The sequence below is a fragment of the Triticum aestivum genome, chromosome 1A (assembly GCF_018294505.1).
Source record: "Triticum aestivum cultivar Chinese Spring chromosome 1A, IWGSC CS RefSeq v2.1, whole genome shotgun sequence".
Taxonomy (NCBI): Eukaryota; Viridiplantae; Streptophyta; class Magnoliopsida; order Poales; family Poaceae; genus Triticum; species Triticum aestivum.
In genome coordinates, this window is record NC_057794.1 from 541,944,187 (window position 1) to 541,964,071 (window position 19,885).

A 19,885-nucleotide genomic window follows, 5' to 3' on the forward strand; every position below is an offset into this window, starting at 1 on the left:
TCTAGGGTTTGCCTTGGAGTATCACAAGTGGGGTGCCACGACCTGCAACAACGATGCCTCGAGAAGGGAACGACGTCATAGACACCGCCATCGTCCGCCATGACCGTAGTTAGCGCAATTTTCACTGGAAGTCGCGTCCCCCCAACCTCGTAGCTGGCTGGAACCGAACGGTGCCTCGCCGTGGAGACGAGGGCCGCCGTCGGCACGCCGGCAGGGAGCCTCCAGCCGCCCCTCACTGGTCCTCCTCGCGCCACCGATCGGCCAAGGCCGTGCCGAGACGGATCTGGACAGGACGCCAGATCCGCAGCCATCGGAGTCACCCATGTGCCCGTGGCCGCGACACCGCCGATCATGTAAGTTCCCATCGTCACCGCGTAGCAGGGACGCCGCCCTGACTGCCGCCCCTGGCCTCCCAGCGTGAGACGCCGCCTAAGTCTCACCGGATCTGCCATGGCGACCACCTGCCTTGGATCATGCAGGGCCCGCCGCCACCGCGGCCCTTGCCGGTGGCAGTGGTGGCTGGGGGTGAAAGAGCGGGGAGGGGTTGGTGGCCCGGGATCGGGGGGCCCTGGCGACGCGAGGGGGAGGGGGGCCGTCGGGGTGAGGAGGCGGCGGCATGAGATGAGATGCGAGGTCGTGGACCTATTTAGAATTTGTTGGCATTCCGTATACGAAAACTTCAATTAATTTAGAAGGGGATGGAGTATACATGTAGATATTGCGCGTTCGTGGACCTATTTAGAATTTGTTGGCATTCCGTATTCGAAAAAGGTTTTGAGCCCAACGCAAACGAAAGAATGCGGCTTTGATTGCTTGAATCGAGTCCGATCGGATGGACCACACACACTGCTACGTTGCCAAGGAAGACCTTTCTTCAAGTCTTTGTTCCTAAGTGGCACGCGCGCGCGCGCACGAGCTTGTCTGCGGCGGCGGGCGGGCAACCCACTCACCATCGCCGAACCTTCTCAGCACGAAGCTCACCGGGAAGCCGCCCAAAATCCCCAAGAGCTCACGGCCAGCGCCTCTCCTCCTAGTACAAATCCACCCGCCAAATCCACTCCCCAACCCAATCCATGCAGCAGCAGAGCAGCGGCGATTTAGGGGGTCTTATAAATACGAAGCGCTCTCGCCGGTGCCAAACACAGTCATGGCGGCAGTCGGAGCGGCACCACTGCTCTTCCAACAGCAGGCGCAGGCGGTGGGCGACGGCTGCTACTTCTCTTTCATGTCCTCCTACTTCTCCCACGGGGAAGTCAGCTCGAACGCCTCCAGCCCGGCGTCCAGCTTCTCCGCCGCGCTCGGCGCCACGCCGCCCGCTGCACCGGCGATCGCCGCCGACCCTGCGGAGCAGTTCGACATCTCCGAGTACCTCTTCGACGAGGGCGTGTTCTCGGAGTCGCTCCCGCCCGTCATCTCCGTGCCAGCCGTTGGCGTGGCTGCTGCAAGTTCGGCGTCCGCGGTGACTGCGAGGAGCGCCGAGTCGGTGGAGCGGCCGCGGACGGAGCGCATCGCGTTCCGGACTCGGTCGGAGATCGAGATCCTCGACGACGGCTACAAGTGGCGCAAGTACGGCAAGAAGTCCGTCAAGAACAGCCCCAACCCAAGAAACTACTACCGGTGCTCGACGGAAGGGTGCAGCGTGAAGAAGCGGGTGGAGCGGGACCGGGACGACCCGGCGTACGTGGTGACCACGTACGAGGGCACGCACAGCCACGTCAGCCCCAGCACCGTCTACTACGCCAGCCAGGACGCCGCCTCCGGCCGCTTCTTCGTCGCCGGCACGCACCCGCCGCCAGGCTCACTGAACTAGCTCGTGCTTCGCAAACCCCGCATCAATGGTGTACGCCGCTCCAAGCTCGAGGACGACAACCGGACAGGAGTTTGGCCAAGCACATACTAATATTCTTCTGCATGTGCTGCCCGGACGGTCGACATCGTTCATCCCAACTGAAAAAGCCGGAGCCATGTGGAACATGATTGAGAAAACAAATGGTCCTCGTTGTGGAAGAAGATGCTCCGTGTATTGAGGATAGAAAATGATCTTCCATGAGGACTTCGAAACGTAAAAGGATTGAGGATAGAAAATGATCTTCCATGAGGAAGATCAGATGCTCCACTATACTAACAATGTAAAAACAATGTCAGCTGGATGGCCTATGAAGGGGAACATGATTCATATGATGGCAAATGATATTTGATCGGGAAAAAAATATCACTGTACTAAGTAAACGTCCGTCTCTAAGGAAGCCATATGCAGGATAATAGCATCTACATCCGTGATGGGCAAATCCGGCCTATCAAACACCTGCGGACACGATCAGGCGTAACCGTGGATAATGACCGGTTACGCCTCAAATGAGCTACTCTGCATCCGAGTCTTTCATATTTCAACCCCTAGATCCATGCAATATGTACTACATACTACATACTATCCTAGCTAGCTTCGTCGTTGGAGATGACCACGACGTCCGTGTCGGGCGCCAGGTGGACGGGCGTAGGAGGGCTCCGGCTTCTCCTCCTCCTCCTGCTCGACCTCATCCATGTAGGCGAATATCTCCTCCTCCTCCACGGCGTGCTGAACCTCCATCTCCTGCCGGTGACGACATCTCGTCTCTGGATCCAACTCCAAGCGCAGGGAATCGAGGATGGCTTGCTAATCCACCTGCAGATCCGCGTCCCCAGCGTCCCTCGCATCCTCCTCTGGCACCTCCTCCTCCTCCTCCAACTCCTCCCACGGATCCATTACATCCGGAGGTAGCCCCGCTGCGACCCGAACTTCGCGCCTTGCCCGGATCTGCTCAAGGAGCTGCAACCAACGCTTCGGCGTTAGAAATGGGTAGCCGCTTATCCGGTGGCGTGGGGGCATGACTACTAGTGGTGGCGGCAGAGGTGGATGGGCGGAGAAAATTGTCGAGGGATAGGGTTTCGGTGCCGGCGATCGGCTTAAATAGCCGGGCTAGGCACTATGCGGCCCGCCGGAGTGGCGCCACGCGGCGACATCGGTTCGAGCTTTGGACTACCAGGTTTCCGGGCGATTCCACGTGGGACCCCGACGTCGGTCCGACGTGGCGGACGCGCTCGGGCGCCCCCATATCCACCCCATATTTGGGCTGGGTATGAGGGGTGGTAGTCAGAGTCCGGGCATTTGAGGCGCTCGTCTAGGTCGAAATTTCGTGACCGGTCGGTGACCGGGCGGCCTGCACAAGCGTATGAGGCGGGTTTGGGGCGCCCAGCTATAGATGCTCTAAGTATTTTGGTTTGCATCCTTTGTCAATTGTAAGACTGAAGTTTTGTTATCGACCACTATTTCCTTTCTCAACTTCGAATTATCAACTTCTTTAAATCCTTAATCACTAAAAACTTTTTGTATAGACCTTTGACCATCCTATAGAGGTCTCTCAGCAGCATCCTTCTCCAACTTGATTTATCCGATTTTTGATTCTTTATTTTTCTTCATCGGATTAAAGTATAAAAATGAACCAATCACGAAGAATCCATTATGCAATTTGTAATGTGGAGCTCAAAAACCTCTACACCCTTATAAATACTAGAAACAACAAACATTTATCATTAACAATATTTCAACTAACTAACAAAACATGTTACCAATCTACGACATTAATATATGTATAAATGTGGTAAGTAATATGACATTCTATATGATAAAGCAGAATCACTTACAGAAGGATTTCACAAATTGTGTTAGTGTTAGTGAGAGCCAAATGAGTATGCAACCTAGAATCAAACAACTTGCTCATAGCTCTAAGTTCTCAAATCACACATAGAAACACTAGAAAATTTTCTTATTGCTACAACATTGCCAAGCATGTCAAATTGGGGGAACCAAACTACTACCTTTAAGGATTAGGGTAAAATTGGGGAGCGGTGTTTTTGCTCTCAGGATCATATGCTCCCTTCATTTGAAATATATTTTAAACGCATTTTGAAATGTTCAAAAATCATGTGAAAAAATTTCTTGTGTTCACCTCGACATGCTATGTGCGCACAAAGTCGTTCCACGTAAATCCAACTTCTGTCTTGACTAGTATAAAAAGGACAAAAATGTGGTGCTAAAAAGTAAAAAGTCTTCCTTGAGATATTTTCTGTCTTTTTACACTAGTCAAGACAGAAGTTGGATTTACGTGGAACGACTTTGTGCGCACATAGCATGTCGAGGTGAACACAAGAAATTTCACATGCACACATAGAATGTCGAGATGTTCATGCGTCTTTTTTTTCCGGATTTTTTTGCCAATTCAAAATATGTTTTTTAGATAAAGGGAGCATATGCACCCAAGATCAAAAGAGCATTTCCGGTCTACAAGAGGTTTCTAATATACATAAGTTTTGGATTACCCACGGTAGCTAATAAACCATTCGGACGATGCTACCGCAATCAGGAATACATTCAAGAACATGATCCAGCACAAAGTGTGCGAGCAAAAGTTTCAAAAAAAAAGTGTGCAAGCGACTGGAGCGCTTTATGCTTTATGCTTTAAGTTCTGTTCCGTGTTCAACGGTAGTAAACTTATCTTGCTTCCAGCAGAGATACGTGGAATGCAGCGAAATACCAAGCCATTTCAAACATAACATTAAGTCCCTGAACTTACTATTTTTTTTAAACAAAGTCCCTTAAATTACACCCTTGTTCAGCTTGCACAACTGACTATACATCTCAAAGATGAGTGTCAAGTTCCGAGATCCCCATGATGACCACAAGTACTCCTTCCGTTCCTAAATATTTGTCTTTCTAGAGATTTAAACAAATGACTACATACGAAGCAAAATGAGTGAATCATACTCTAAAATATGTCTATATACATCCACATATGTGATAGTCCATTTGAAATCTCTAAAAAGACAAATATTTAAGAACAGAAGAAGTACTACATTTCCTGACCATGCAAGCCAATGAAACCAATGTCGATATTTTTACTTGAACATGGATATGTCAAAGACGCGGGCAGACTTATCCGAGGAGACCGAGACAATGGAGTTGCAATCGGCGGAGACGGCCAGCGACTGCACGACATCACGGTGCCCGCTCAGTATGCGAGCCAGCTCCCCAGAGAGGCTGTCCCAGACGCGCACCGTGCCGTCGATGCATCCTGACGCTACATACCTCGACGAACCTATCCACGCCAGGCAAGTCACACCGTCCTGCTTGTCAAACACCACCAACAGCAATAAGTTCACGGCGACATAAAAATACTCCCTCCGTAGAGAAATAGAAGAGCGTTTAGATCACTACTTCAGTGATCTAAACGCTCTTATATTTCTTTACAAAGGGAGTACAAGAGAACCATAAAGGTCAACTGATTTCTACACCCACATCATGCTCGCAAACGGATCGAATTGCTTGGTGAGTGAGGTCCCAGATGATGAGAGTCTGATCAATGCTCCCTGTAGCCACCCAGTTGTACCTGCAGACAACAGGAGTGAAGCTAGCTAGGTCAATAGGAAGGCCATATGTATTGTATTGTGCAACAGATCTATCATACAGACGCCAACATTCATTCCAAGAACGTATCACGAAAAAGCAGTACCTCGGTGAGATGCCAATGCACTCGACGGAGTTAGTGTGGCCAACTAATGCACCGACAACCTGCAAAATCAACCAACAAAACTTTGTTACACACAAATCAGATCCTACCTTCAGAGTTAGATGCAAAACAATGGCACATGCTTCTAAAAGTTTAAAAACTACCAACTGAGTATGCGACTATCCTAACAAAACAAATCCTACGGTATCTCAAAAACAAAAACTCTGCAGAAATCACTACAAGCAAAATAAGGTGATCAATAATTTATTTATTTTGCATGATCTACAATGCAAAAAATATATAAAGGTAGAGCCATAAACTGCATCAAATACTTTCCATTGTAAGCCAACTTGGAAGAGAAGGATTCAAAGCTCATTCAGCATGTATGAGAGTGACTCATTAACCTTTTTGTTAAAAAAATAGTGCAAAATCACGACGTACACCCACCTGGCCTGATTTTATGCTCACGATGTGCACAGAACTATCCTGAGAGCCAGTAACAATTGATTGGGAGTCCCATGTAATAGCTAAACATGTCAGTCCTTGAGTATGAAAACCATGACCTGGATGGGGGTAAAACAGTCAGAAAATAACATTCAGGTTAACAGAGAACACAGAAAAACAACCATATGAATATATGGTAATTGCAACATAGACAATAACTTACCTCCAACAACATGGCTGCAGTGTGCACTTTCACGGTCCCATATCCTTAGTGTTGCATCATCTGATCCGCTACAAATAAGCTCACCTTCAAAAGGAAACATGTGAATCAGCTAAAAGAGGGTATGCTACATCGGGGATCTGAACATCAAGTAAGCTGGTGAAAATGGATCTAAGATGTTAAACCATCATAGAAGTCATTCTGTTATTTACATTTATGATCAGCTTCTAGTTTCACTGAGATTAACTTAGAACACAAGTTAGCAGCAGAAATATTACATACACCATGAATCCATGATCCATAAGTTCCTCTGAAATCTGAACAAATATGTTGATAGCGAAAAACAGATTGTCACATAAGGTGAAATTTTTCACGCGTGACGTTCCAGAAAACAGGACCCAATAAAGTCCAGACTGGGGTGATATATTTTATACCATACTAAAAGGCAGCTTCATAACGTTAACATATAGTATCAAATTAAATAGCATTAGAGAAAATTACTCAGTACCATCAGGTGTAAAATCACCACATGTCACTGTGTTACTGTGGCCAGCAAATGTATTCACAAAGGCATCGGTGTCCGCATCCCACATCCATATGTTGAAGTCCTCTGATCCAGCAATTATAACGTGACTTCACAGATCCCATTTAAGCCACTACAAAACCAGAGGCATATAATTAATCATATATACAGTTTAACAGCAGGAAACACGGATTTGGCAATTGAAACAGTTAGGGGGTATGTTCAGCTAAACGGATTAAAGTGATCAGCATCATCTCACCTCAAAGCCTGATTCAGAGCCCTCAAGGGTTCCCTGAAGTGTTCGTGTAGCTGTATTCCATACATTTATCTGTCCATCCATACTTCCACAAGCCACTAATTTCCCATCTGAACTGAAAGCCACAGTGCTGACAGTATCGTTATGTCCTGTATCGGCAACAGATATTATATAAGCTTCATAGACAATTCTAGGGATGCATCCGTAGATTAAGGTACAAAAGCCGATGCAACAGGAACACAAATATAAAGATTTTCCTAAAAAAACAAAGAAGAAGACTTGCTGCAATATATCAATAATACATTTGGAGTTATAGCTAACAGAAATAGAAACAGCACATTTAAGAACTAATAGTAAACGTGATAAGCATAGGGAAAGTCCTGAGAAACATTTACATACAACAGATCGACTAAGGAATTCCCAATTAGACTAAGAAAACGAGTCAAGCATACCAGGCAGCTCTTGAACATCCTCTGCAGATCCAATCCTCCAAAGAAACCCTCTGTCATCTTTACCTCCAGAAACAACAAGTGATGCATCTACAGGACTGCACGCAACAGCAAATACCTCATCTGTACCCAAAATATCAAGAGCAGCTATTGATATATGTGATTTTCAATGCAAAGGTACTCTGGAAGCGGATGATACAAAAGACGACAAATTGCATGGTGTATCAAACGTACAAGTGCAAACAATAAATCATAGTCACAAGACATTGTAAGCTAGTTCGTTCAACGAGATCTTGCCTGTATGCCCGTGAAACGCATATGCTGAATGATCCTCAACCTCATCTGAAACAAAATAAATTAAAGGGCACTTGAATTACTAGCACATTATACTGTCAGAGGGTAAAGAACTTGAGATTGTCCAAAGTGTACTGCATGTAAAATGAACAACCAACCAGATAACGAATAGCATGGTGCCAAGGTTTATATAAAACAAACAAATAAATAAATAATAAAAAAGGTACCCTAGAAGCCTGAGCTCATATGCAAGAAAATTCAGTTTAGAAGGCAATGTTCACTCATCACTAGTACAAGACAGTATCTTATTCCGTTAAGATCATCGCTCTCAAGTAAGTGCGGACACAAACATAACAGTTAACCATGTAAGAAGTGCCAGTACAGCTATACTAAAACAGATGAAAGATACTCCCTCCGATCCACAAAAAGTGTCGGGGCTGTAGGTCTAAATTGTACTACGTGAACTGGTTGTTTTCTCCGGCACTTTTTATGGTTCGGAGGTAATAACAAAAAAGGCACATACCCATCATGTCCTCGTCCTGCTCGTCATCATCGTCTTGGTCGGGGAGATCTGAGCAAGGAAAAATTAAGCACGGAGCAAGCAGAACTATGGAGGACTACAAGCTGTTTCTGTGTATGACATGGTACTTGTATAGGCAGTATTGACCTTCCTCGTCCAGGGGTATCTCATTGATGATGTCCTCGTCGTCGATGAAGACCTCCTCCCCTTCGGAGCCTTCACTCATGACCGCCGCACCGATCATCGTTGCTGTGAGCGCCCGGAGGGAGGAGACGGGTGGCGGCGGCGGCGCGGGGGGTCGCCCTATGTATTGAACCGTTTTTTCTTTTTTTGAGGATCCCCTATGTATTGAACCGAGCACGAGGGACCGCTCGCTCACAGTCACGGTAGGATTCCGCATGGGCAGGCCCAATACATGGTAAAAGCTTGTTTTCCCTTCATTTTTTGGCCCAGCTGACACGGTAGAATCGTTTTGACGTTAGGAAAGGTGTTTGTTTTCTTTTTATTTTGTATAAAAAATGTTCATGGTTTTTATAAAGTTAGAATATTTTAAATGTGTTCCTTATTTTCTTAAGGTTCAGATTTAAAAATTTCATGATTAAATAATGTTTAGTTTTTAAAAATTGTTCATGATTTCAAAACAGGTTCAGATATAAAAATTGTAAAATGGTTCAGATTTCAAATGTTCAATGTTTTTAAATCTTTGATTTTGGAAAATGTTTCATGATTTTAAAAATTGATCATTGTGTGAAAAGTATACAGATTAAAAATGTTCAAATCTTAGAATTCGTTCACCGAGTAAAAACAAAAGATAATAAAAAACCATATAAAAAATAAAACATGGAATTAAAAGAAAAACTAAAGCAGAAAAAAAAAATAGAAACGTACAAATAAACATGGATCTCGGGAAACGCGGACGCACTATATTATGGAATGGAGGGAGTACAAGATTTCTTGATCACAAAGAGAGTACTGTTTAGTAGGTGTGCACATCGGACTTATCAAACAGTTCACTTCGCTTATATTATGGCTGCAGTGATTTGAAAAGATCCATTCAACTAGCTAGCATGTGGTCGTGTGGGAGCCGGGATTGATGAACGCAACTCATGCATGCATATGCATGTACTCCCTCCTTCCATCTATATAGGGCCTAATGCGTGTTCTGATGCTAACTTTGACCAAATGTTAGAGCAATAATATATGACATGCAACTTACACAAAGCATACGATCAAATTCGTATGTGAAAGAAGCTTCCAATGATATAATTTTCACATTATACATTTCATATACTATTAATCTTGTCAAAAGTTAAAGACGGTCTTAAAAAACGCATTAGGTCCTATATAGATGAAAGGAGAAAGTAAGCGAATTGTTGGCAGTACATCGATCGTGTCGCTTCCATTATCATGCAGGAATGAATAATTCAGGACGACGATGTACGTAGAGAACAAAGTTGCCACTAACCGCAGGATCGATCTCGCTACTAGTACTACGTTCAGATACCAAGCTTCCCAGCCCCTTCTCAATCCTCACGTGCTGCAATGGACAAGACAACTCCTCCGGATGGAGACAAAAAGAACCACCACTCAGTATTCTTATCTTTTTTGAAGGAGCAGGTTAGCTTTTGTAAGCAACGTTTAATTTGTAGTGGACAATCGCAAGTTGATTGGGTATCAACTCTCCTGTTGTTCACTTGCCCTAGTAAGGGCATCCAACGATAATCCGCAAAAGACCTCCCGCGTCGGTCAGGCAGTCCGTAGACACGGATGCGGGAGGTCGACATCCAACGCTGGCCATGGCTAGACGCCTGCGTAAGTGAGGGTAGCACGTGTGCGAAGAGCCGGCCGGTGCCAGTGGTGAAGAAGCCCATGATGGCGCGTGGTAGGCTAGGGTTGTCACCGGCGGGAGAGTAGCGGGATGGCTAGATGGGTACGAGAGGCTGGAAGAGGATGACCCCCCCCCCCTTCCCCGACACGCTCGGATTAAAAAAGGATGCTCGCCCGTCGCTGACACATGGGCCCGTGGTATGTGGTCCTCATTAATAAAGACGCGGGAGGTAGTTGACCGGCCGTTATGTGGGGACCCAGCAGACAAGGAGCAGAATAAGATCAACTTCAACACGGCGATCTATTTCGTCCGCCCACGTTCATTTGGGTTGTGCAGACAAAAATACTGATCCAACGCGCCGACTCATTTCAAAAAACAAGTCCGCGGGACCCATTTCCGGCCTAAATTTATAACTCCTGGTCGACATAAACAGCCTCTTTTACTAGTTACTCCTACATTTCTGTCACCTGTAGTATGGATGTGCGGACGAGATCGATCCAACACCACAGACGACAACGTAAAGAACGTACGTAAACAGGATTTTATTTATTTTAAGACGGGTATACGTAAACGGATGGCCTGTAGAGACGGCACTATCAGCTATGCGCGCGCAAACTGATCCGTCTAGCGCGGCTGGCCACCCCAGTCCCCACCCAGTTGGATCGTGCTGGCCGGCGTTTGTGGCAGGTTCCGATCGATCAGTCGACCGAGCGGCCTCCTGTGTCACCGCACTGGAGCCATATAGTACCTTCGTGGTGTGTGTGTGTGGATGGGCAAAAATCCATACGTCCGGCCAGCCTCGAACGACAGGGACGCCGGGCGGGCGGGCCCCGTGAACTGATCGAAATCGGTGACGTGAACTAAACCCGAATGATCGGAACGTGGATTGGGCCGTGGACGCCCTGGATGGTTGGTAATTGGTTGGTATCTCTACTTATAAAGGAGCAGTCCGTACGTCGTTTGTTCGTTCGCCCGCCTCCCACCCTATCCATCGAAGCCACCATCGATTTTTATTTAACGTAGCCCCACCTTCGGTTTTAGGCCACCGCTTTTTTTTAATCCAAATTAAGAGGAAAAATCCAGCCCCCATCTCCGCACGCACAACCTGATCCCTCAACGCACTAGGGTTAGCGACCTCCATGTCGCCACCAGCCGCCATGCCGACATCACCTTCGACCAAGACCGACGAGTCCACGGGATCCCACGAGCGCGGACTTGGAGGAGTTGATCTGCAAGGTCAAGGTGCAGGCCTTGCCCCAACGCAAGGAGAGGAGCGCCGGTGCCTTCAGCAGCAGCTCGGCGCAGGCCGGGATCCATGGAGAGGTACGAGGTGCTCAAGGACATCGGCGACGGCAATGTCAACGTCACGCGGATGATGTGGAACAAGGAGACTGAGGAGGTCGTCGCCATGAAGTACATCCCATGGGGCTTCAAGGTAATTAGGGCTCCCCTGTGATCTATTCGTTCCAGCATGGGCTGCTCCGTCGAGTTTTTCTTATCCCGTCGGGATTCCCCTGCTGCGTATATAGTAACGGGGCAAACTTTTGGGTGTCCTCGTGTGTTTGCGGATTGATGAGAATGTGGCGAGGGAGATCATAAACCACCACTCGCTGCTGCACATCAACAAAATCCGATTAAAGGAGGTGTGTTTGCTATCTATTCCCTTGAGCCAATCGAGATGATTTTATATCGAGATGATGTCGCCTCTTTAACAGGGAATGATGAACAACAGGGGATGATGAACAGCATGGGAACAAGGAGGAACTACCAGCCTGTTATAGACTAAGCACTAAAAGCATGCTTGCATTCACTTTAGCGAGTTCATTCTGTTAAGAGCAGTGCTTTTGTTATGTGTATGATGCTTGCTGTTTGTTGAAAGATCTGTTCCAAGGAATAAATTCTAAGTAATTTGTGGCTGCAATTTAGTGATAACCTTTATAAGATGGACTGCTTATGCGTGCTGGAAGTTTTGTAATAACCGTTCTTGCACATATGTTATCAGCATGAGAGATATAATATATTCTTTTCATCCTCACAAACTATTGGAGATGGAGCTCATTTTGCAGAATTTTCTACCGAGTTGCCAAATTTTGAGGGCCTGCAATTGAAGAATACAACACTTTTTGTTGGAGTGGAGACTAGAGTAATCATATCTGCTGCAAGAGAGATGTATTTTATTTTTGTTGGACATTTTCTGCATCTTTTATGGATGGTAACATTTGAGACAGCAATTTCAGTGCAAGCCATCAAGATCAACTTCAACATGTCTGGTCTCTAAAAGTTACTATTGTCCATCGTTCGTGCATCCTATAAGGTATAGTCAGTACTATGAGTAACTTACGAGACATTGACTGTAGAAGTTCTTATACAACTCTTGTGAATTCTAACCGTCTTATTCATTTAGGATACCTAGAAGTATGTGGTACACAATCTGAAATAATTGCAGGAAAAATAAAGCATTACATCCAGTACATCGAATCATCAGAATTGATGGGACATCTCTATGTATAATCCTGAAGGAAGTGCTACTATTGAGAATGCTCCAACTGAATCAGTCAAACATGAACGTTTGACAGATGAAGTAAATCAGTTGCTGGAGAAGGAATACAGAAAAACTATTCTATACGGTCTCCTTGAGGTATTTTGACATTTTTAATGTCCGCCTCTGGATCTTATAGTTGCAAATACTTGAGAGCCATGTCATAAAATTACACCAATTATCTGGTATTGTGGTTTTATCTCTGTTGACGTATATGATTTTCTAAACAAACTTGAACTACTCATATCTGAATATATTACTTCGTTGTTGAAGCTTCACATTGCCTTAACCTTCAGCGGTGCTGCAAAACTCCTTTCCACCCTGGAAGCATGCAACCTTTTGGGCCGAAATGCTATTTTTTCCTCCACTGCCTTGTCGCCAGTAATGGAACCATGGAAGCTGTACTACTTTTCTCCACTTTCTTGATGCAATTCACAGGAACATATCTGTACTGCTATGAATTATATTACGGAATGTGTGCTCCTTCATGGAACTGCAGTGTCTCTTTGTTCAGTTAGTTATATGAAATATTTTTCTTTTCTTTTCTCATGGACTATGTGCTACTTTGTGGAGAAATTTGGTTCAGTACTAACCTTCGAGAGATTGTTCTGAGACACAACTGCATCTAGCGTTTTATTAGATTAGCAGGTTAATTATACAAAGAAAACTAATAAGGGAATTTCCTAGCAGTACTATATATGCTTGGAGCTATGAGGTAATTTTATTATGTGTGACTTTCTTGCTCTCACGTTTCCTGATTTTGTCAATTTTAAATGTTCAGTTTCTATAGTACTTTGTCAATTTTAAACGTTCAGTTTCTCAACTTATTGTGAGGCTTGCACCGATCGAAGTAACCATGCGCCCTTGACTTGATCAAATGTATGTTCGCTAATTTATTTTTGAAGTGTGTTTGCTTCTACTATCTTATTATTCCTTAGCTAATTATGTTTTGGAATCCGGTGGATGCAAAGGAATTTCACCATAAGAAGGTGCTAACCTTTTGACAGGGAAAACATAAATAAAAATGAAATGGCTATTCTGAGATTTCTTAACAGGTTCCAAAGTGACAGACATTGCTAAATCAGATTACATACTATTCATAAAGATAACCCTCCATTGCATTATACCTATTAAGACTTAAGATGAAACACTTCATTGAATGCATTTTTCTTGTATTGTTATGCGAAAATGCACGAGCATTCTGCTAGAGGATGTAGACATAATCATGTACTCCCTCTGTCTGGAATTACTTGTCGCAAAAATGAATAAAAATGGATGTATTTAGAACTAAAATATGTCTAGATATATCCATTTATCTGACAAGTAATTCCCGATAGAGAGAGTATTATATTATCCTTAGTATGAACGTGTTTCTAAATAGTTTTTCTTGCTCAGACATGTGTTAGATTCAACACGACATCTCTAAAGTTTTGCGTGAAGCAAGATATTCAGATGTCGACAACACTTTTTGATAGCTGGGGGAGGGGTATGAGATGTGGAAAACGCCCCAACGACCGGCTAGCCGTGTGGGAGAGCATGACACGATTGGCTGTGCGAAAAGAGAGTTAGAGAAGTTGCTATATTTTTCTTATTTATCATCTTCAATTAAAAAGAAAGGAGCGGCTATTTATGTGATGAAATTAATATCACATAACTTAACAAGTCAATTTGAGAGGATAGACCAAAAGGTTATGTATAAATGAGCTAAGTATTTTATAGCTCTTGGAATGCCCAACAACATATATCATATATGTTTTTCATGGTAATGCACGGCATTTAACTAGGAGACATTTTATCTGCCTTATTGGCTGGGGGCGTCATTGACGACACATGCCTCCTCCTTTTGATTGCGGTGGTGAATCGACATGAACATGTGGGGTGGGGATGAGGGTAGAGAGCAGGGCAGCTGGCGGGGAACTTCTCCTTGGCGGTCCGTGGGGAAGTACGGTGTGAAGAAGAGAGGGCACCATGGCGAAGGTGTGGTGGGAGTCATCCGGTTTGAAAGGAGAGGGCTCCAACGAAAAATGTCCCGCTATGGTGAGAAATCGAGGGAAGGGGAGGGTCCGACAGGCAGAAAAAGGGAAGCGTGCCTCGTGGGGTGGAGTTTTTGTGTTGGGTCCATGTGTTGAAAATAACATGATGGATAGTCCGTACAACCACATTTCTTTCCCACACATAGTCTAAATTTGGAGCAGCCGGACAATACCAATTGAACTTCGGGGAGCCAGCTGGGTGTGCATACATGCCCAGACATGTGAGGAAAAAATTAGCTTCGATCGTGGCGACAATCTTAATCATTTGTTTCATTCATATATATGCATTGTATCTTTTTAAAAATAATAATATACATTGTAGCCCGTAGCAATGCACAGGCATTCTACTAGTTTTTGATAGCGTACCACTTGTGTTGCTATCATGCCCAAGTTTAATTGCCAGCACCATCTCCAGTTTAGCTCGCTCGGTTGCGTCTGAAGAGCGAACCAGCAAAGTGTGCGGGGCTGGACAGACATGACACGCGCCCATCAGCACGCACCGCGGCTGGCCGACGTCGACGCACGCACGCACACATGCATTGCATGAGTCCGCCGCCACGCATCGGCCGATCCCACCGTCGGCATCTCACCCCGTAGCGAGCGAGGGGGCCACACACCCGAACAATCTTTTGAAAAGCAAGGAATGGAACAGCGGAAGCAAACAACTGATGATGGAACAAAGAAACGTCAACCAGCTGCGGGCTTCTTTGATTCAAAGGATTCTTAAAGGAATTTTGAAGGTTTTCTATGTGGATTGCTTGATTCGTAGGATTGTAAATCGTAAGAATTTTTTATAGGATTCTTTGCACTAGATTTTATAGGAAATTTTTCATCCACTCAAACCTCTTTGAAAGAATTCTATGTTTTTCTTATGCACAATCAAACACTCATACAATCATGTAGGATTCAAGTTGACATGCCAATCCAATTCCACGTTTTTCTATTCCTGCATTTGGAAAATCCTACGAATCAAACAATCCCTGCTTGTGTGATCGCCAAACATAGAAGAATTTCAGGCCAGGATGAGACGAGACAAGATGACAGGGGCCCCGGAATTCGTCCGGTACCACGGGCTGATGGCGATCCTTCAAAGGAAACTGTAAAAAATCGACGAGGAAGCTGCTAGGAATCTGGCGGTGTCATCGTTGATGTTACGTGGCCTCCTGCGGTAATTTCATTCCTTCGCTTCTTCTATTATTGGGGACGATCGAAAGTGACGTCCTCCGGAGCACTCATGGCCGATATACGACGCACGTAGGCGCTGACCGGGACACCTGATCACCGGAAAAGACGTCGTTTTGTTGGATTTTCAGGGTCCCACAGATGTTTGGTTTGGTTTTCGCCCCTCGGTCACCTTGCCGCGTCGATGGGTCAGGGCATCTCCAGCCGCGCCTTCAACAGGGCCTCTCAGGCCACTTTTTTGGTATCGGCGTCGAAAAAACAGTCCAGTCGCGCCCTCAGGACGCCGAAAATCGTCGATTCGAACCTTTTTTCCGCCCGGCGGTCACAGGCCGAACTTGGCACGCTGGGGAGCAGTTGGGGCTCCGACGCTAGGGAAAAGCACGCCTGGCCCACACCGACAGGGGAAAAGTCAAGGTTTTCTTCCCCCGGCTCGCCTCGCACCCCCCGCGCCTTCGGCCACCACTAACTATATTCCGGCGACGGCCGCCACCCTACTCCGCTAGATAGTCATTCCCCGCCGGAAAATAGCAGCGCTTCACCGCGGCAGCCCCTCCCACAGCAGCTGGGCGTTTCCGGTCACGGAGGCGCGGTTTAACGGCGGGTACACGCCCACCGAGCGCAAGGTGTTCGGCGTTTTGCCTGCCTCGGCGATGGACTCGGATGAGGAGGAAGAGCTCGCCGCGCTGCTGGAGGAGGAAGCCGCGGCCGACGTCCAGGAAGAAGAGCATCTCATGGTGTTCGCCGCCCTCGCCCAGCTGCTAGCGAGCAATGAAAAGCCGCAGCGAGGTGGCTCGGCGCCGAGGCGGATGAAAGCAAAGAACCGGCATCGTCTCCAAGGCTGCTGCATGCTCTACTCCGACTACTTCGCCGATGCTCCACTTCATGGCGAGAGAACATTTCGGCGCCGTTATCGGATGAGCCGAAAGCTCTTCCTCAGGATTGTGAATTCCATCCGGGAGTTCGACAACTACTTCAAGTGCAAGATGGATTGCACTGGCGTTCTTGAATTCACCTCCATCCAGAAGTGCACGATAGCGATGAGGATGCTTGCATATGGAGCTCCCAGTGATTCACTCGACGACTATGGGCGCATGACCGAGTCCACCAGCATAGAGTGTTTCTACAAGTTCTGTCGGGCAGTGATGGCAGTGTTTGGGCCACAATACTTGAGAACACCCAATGCGGAAGACACTGCTCGGATCCTAGCCCAGAATGCAGCAAGAGGATTTCCTGGGATGCTTGGAAGCATCGACTGCATGCATTGGAAATGGAAGAATTGCCCACTTGGTTGGCAGGGGATGTACAAAGGCGCCAAAGGCGGTTGCAGTGTGGTCCTTGAGGCGGTAGCCACACAGGACCTCTGAATTTGGCACTCCTTCTTTGGTATGCCAGGAACTCATAATGACATCAACGTGTTGCAGTGCTCTCCTGTTTTTGCCAAGCTCGTTGAGGGCCATTCTCCTCCGGTGAACTTCGAGATCAATGAGCACCAATACAACAAGGGGTACTATCTAGCTGACAGCATCTATCCGAGATGGTCGACATTTGTGAAGACGATCTCAAACCCTGTGGCAGGAGGCAAGAACGACTGGTTTGCGAAGCTTCAGGAGGCTTGCAGGAAGGATGTCGAGCGGGCATTTGGTGTGCTCCAATCTCGATTTGCTGTTGTTCGGTACCCCGCTCAGACCTGGTCCAAAGATCAAATGTGGGAGATTATAACTTGTTGTGTCATCTTGCACAACATGATCATCGAGCGCGAGCAAGAAGACCCAGTGTTTGACACTGAACCATACTACAGGCAGGGTCCTCTAGCCGAAGTTGATCACCAGCTACCGGCAACTTGGACTGCCTATCTCAGTATGCGTCAGGAGATCCGAGACCCACAGGTGCATCATCAACTGCAGAAAGATCTGATTGAGCACCTATGGAGGCTCAAGGGGGACGCCGTGTGATGAAATACGAGTTTTTATTTGTTGAACTATATAATTTGTATTGAACTATTTGTTGTTGTACTATTTTATTGAAGTATTTGATTTTTCTGTGATGAAATATGTGATAAGAAATAATTGTGTTGATAATTGAACGCCGAGACACGGCGAAACCATGCCGAATATGGGCTTATTCTCGCCCATATGGGCCCTTTATTCCCCGAAATTGGGCTGCAAAGTGGGCCAATTTCGACGCCTGGGGACGAGCTGGGGACGACGACTGGGCGCAAAACAGCACCCAGCGCCGATTGTATCGCCGGCTCGCCCCCAGGAGGCGATTTTTATATGTCCTAGGGGGGCCAACGGCTGGAGATGCCCTCAGTGAGCAGTGACTCTGACCCGCTAGCTACTACTGCATCCTACATTGTCGGAAATGCTCTAGAACTTTCCGACATGGAACATGCTGCATTAGATTGTTCTTGTCAAAGTTAGGCATTTGTCTGAAATCGTCTGCTGCTCCCTCCGTTTACAAATATAAAATGTTTTGGGTATTTTAATATGAACTAAAATGAGTGAACAAATACACTATACGTGTCTATATGCATTCGATTCGAAAAAAAGTTAGAACATCTTTATTTGTGAATGGAGGGAGTATTATTTAGACCTTAAATGAATTTATACGAATTTATTTATTCATCGGCGGTGGCGGCAGTCGTCTCGCCGAAGGTGGAGGGCAGTGGCGGCACACAGTGGTGATGCATCTGGGCGAAGATGCACAGCGACAGACGCGCGTGCGAGGTGGCCTGTGGCTGTGGAGATGAAGACGGGATGTGGCGGCGCTCGACATTGGCGGATCGGCGGCGCGATTGGCCGTGGCATGCGACAGCGGCAGTGGGCCTATTCAGGGCCCGATCTGGGCCAATAGGCCATGACCACTGCGCGCTTCGTGACGCCCGGCTGTCGACGCGTCAGAGCACTACACATGTGCTATTTGTCGAACTCCGGACTCGTGGAAGCACAGTCTGCTGGAGTGTACTGCTGCTCACTGTGTTTAGTCACTGGTTGATCAAGAGTTGATTGATGAATTGCAGAGCAACACCGAACATAACGCAAGGAGGTGGTTATTTACCATGATCGAGCAACTTTCACATGAAAAGTTAATCAAAGTAGCAGTTACCCTTTGGGCCATATGGTGGGCGAGACGGAAGCTAATACATGAAGGAATAAATCAAAGCCCTCTGTCGACATATATGCTCATCACACATTTTATCTTAGAGCTAGAACAGGAGAAGAACAAAGTCTAAGACCATGTGACTATGGATTCTGGCTACACCGGGCTGCGCCAAGATCAATGTGGACGCTGCGGTTTCACGAGGAGTTGGAGCAGTCACGACAGTGTGCAGGAACAATAATGGAGACTATCTTGGATCCTCGGCGTTTGTCGTACGAGGGTTGATAGATCCGCCTACTCTTGAAGCTATTGCATGCAGAGAAGGCTTATCTCTGGCTGAAGATCTGGGGCTCCAGAAGTTGGTGATTGCGTCGGGCTGTCAAGAGGTAGTGAAGCATATCAAAGAAAAATCAGGTGGAAACTACGGTGGAGTGGTGAAAGAGATAACTTCATGGTAATCTTCTTTTAGTTTTTGCTGTTTTAAGTTTGAATCTAGAGTCTCAAATTTTGAGCCTCATAAACTAGCTAGGCATGCTGTAAAGTTGGTTCATGGCTGACATATTTGGCTGGGGCTACCACATGACACTTCTGTAATAGCGATAGCAATACCAACTAATGAATAAAGCCTAGCTTTTATGCTAAAAAAACTAGTGCGATTCGATGTAGCCGTGCAGGCCCTATTTGTATCTGATCTGGGTACAACGGGTGGTGGCTGCCACTCGCGCAGCGTCGGATGTCCAGCGTGGTCGCCGTGTTCCTCTTCTCCTCTGCAGCCGGCCAATGGCGTGGGGGCTGCTGGCTCGGCCTGAATAAAGGTGGATTGGCCCTGCCAGATCTTCGAGTGCCAAGTCTTCGATCTGCTACATGCTGGCTTTCTCGATCTGTACGCCGACGAGTTCCGGTCTTTCTCTCGGAGATGTCTGCTGATTGACGCATGACGCCACTGGATATCTAG

The 19,885-nt window shown here is 46.6% G+C and overlaps 1 protein-coding gene and 1 pseudogene across 1 annotated transcript; one reads left to right on the forward strand and one right to left on the reverse strand.

Annotated features, from left to right (window-relative positions):
* The first annotated feature begins 1,078 nt into the window (after window positions 1–1,078).
* On the forward strand, window positions 1,079–2,262 carry LOC123180147 (probable WRKY transcription factor 51). The gene has a single exon (XM_044592121.1). The coding sequence runs from the start codon at window positions 1,148–1,150 to the stop codon at window positions 1,808–1,810; it is 663 nt and encodes a 220-aa protein (XP_044448056.1). The 5' UTR covers window positions 1,079–1,147; the 3' UTR covers window positions 1,811–2,262.
* Window positions 2,263–4,927: 2,665 nt separating this feature from the next.
* LOC123180153 (angio-associated migratory cell protein-like) lies at window positions 4,928–8,538 on the reverse strand (annotated as a pseudogene).
* Window positions 8,539–19,885: the final 11,347 nt, after the last annotated feature.

What these genes read in the sequence shown, in the direction of transcription:
- LOC123180147 (XM_044592121.1), top strand. Translation starts at nt 1,148, where the DNA reads ATGGCGGCAGTCGGAGCGGCACCACTGCTCTTCCAACAGCAGGCGCAG.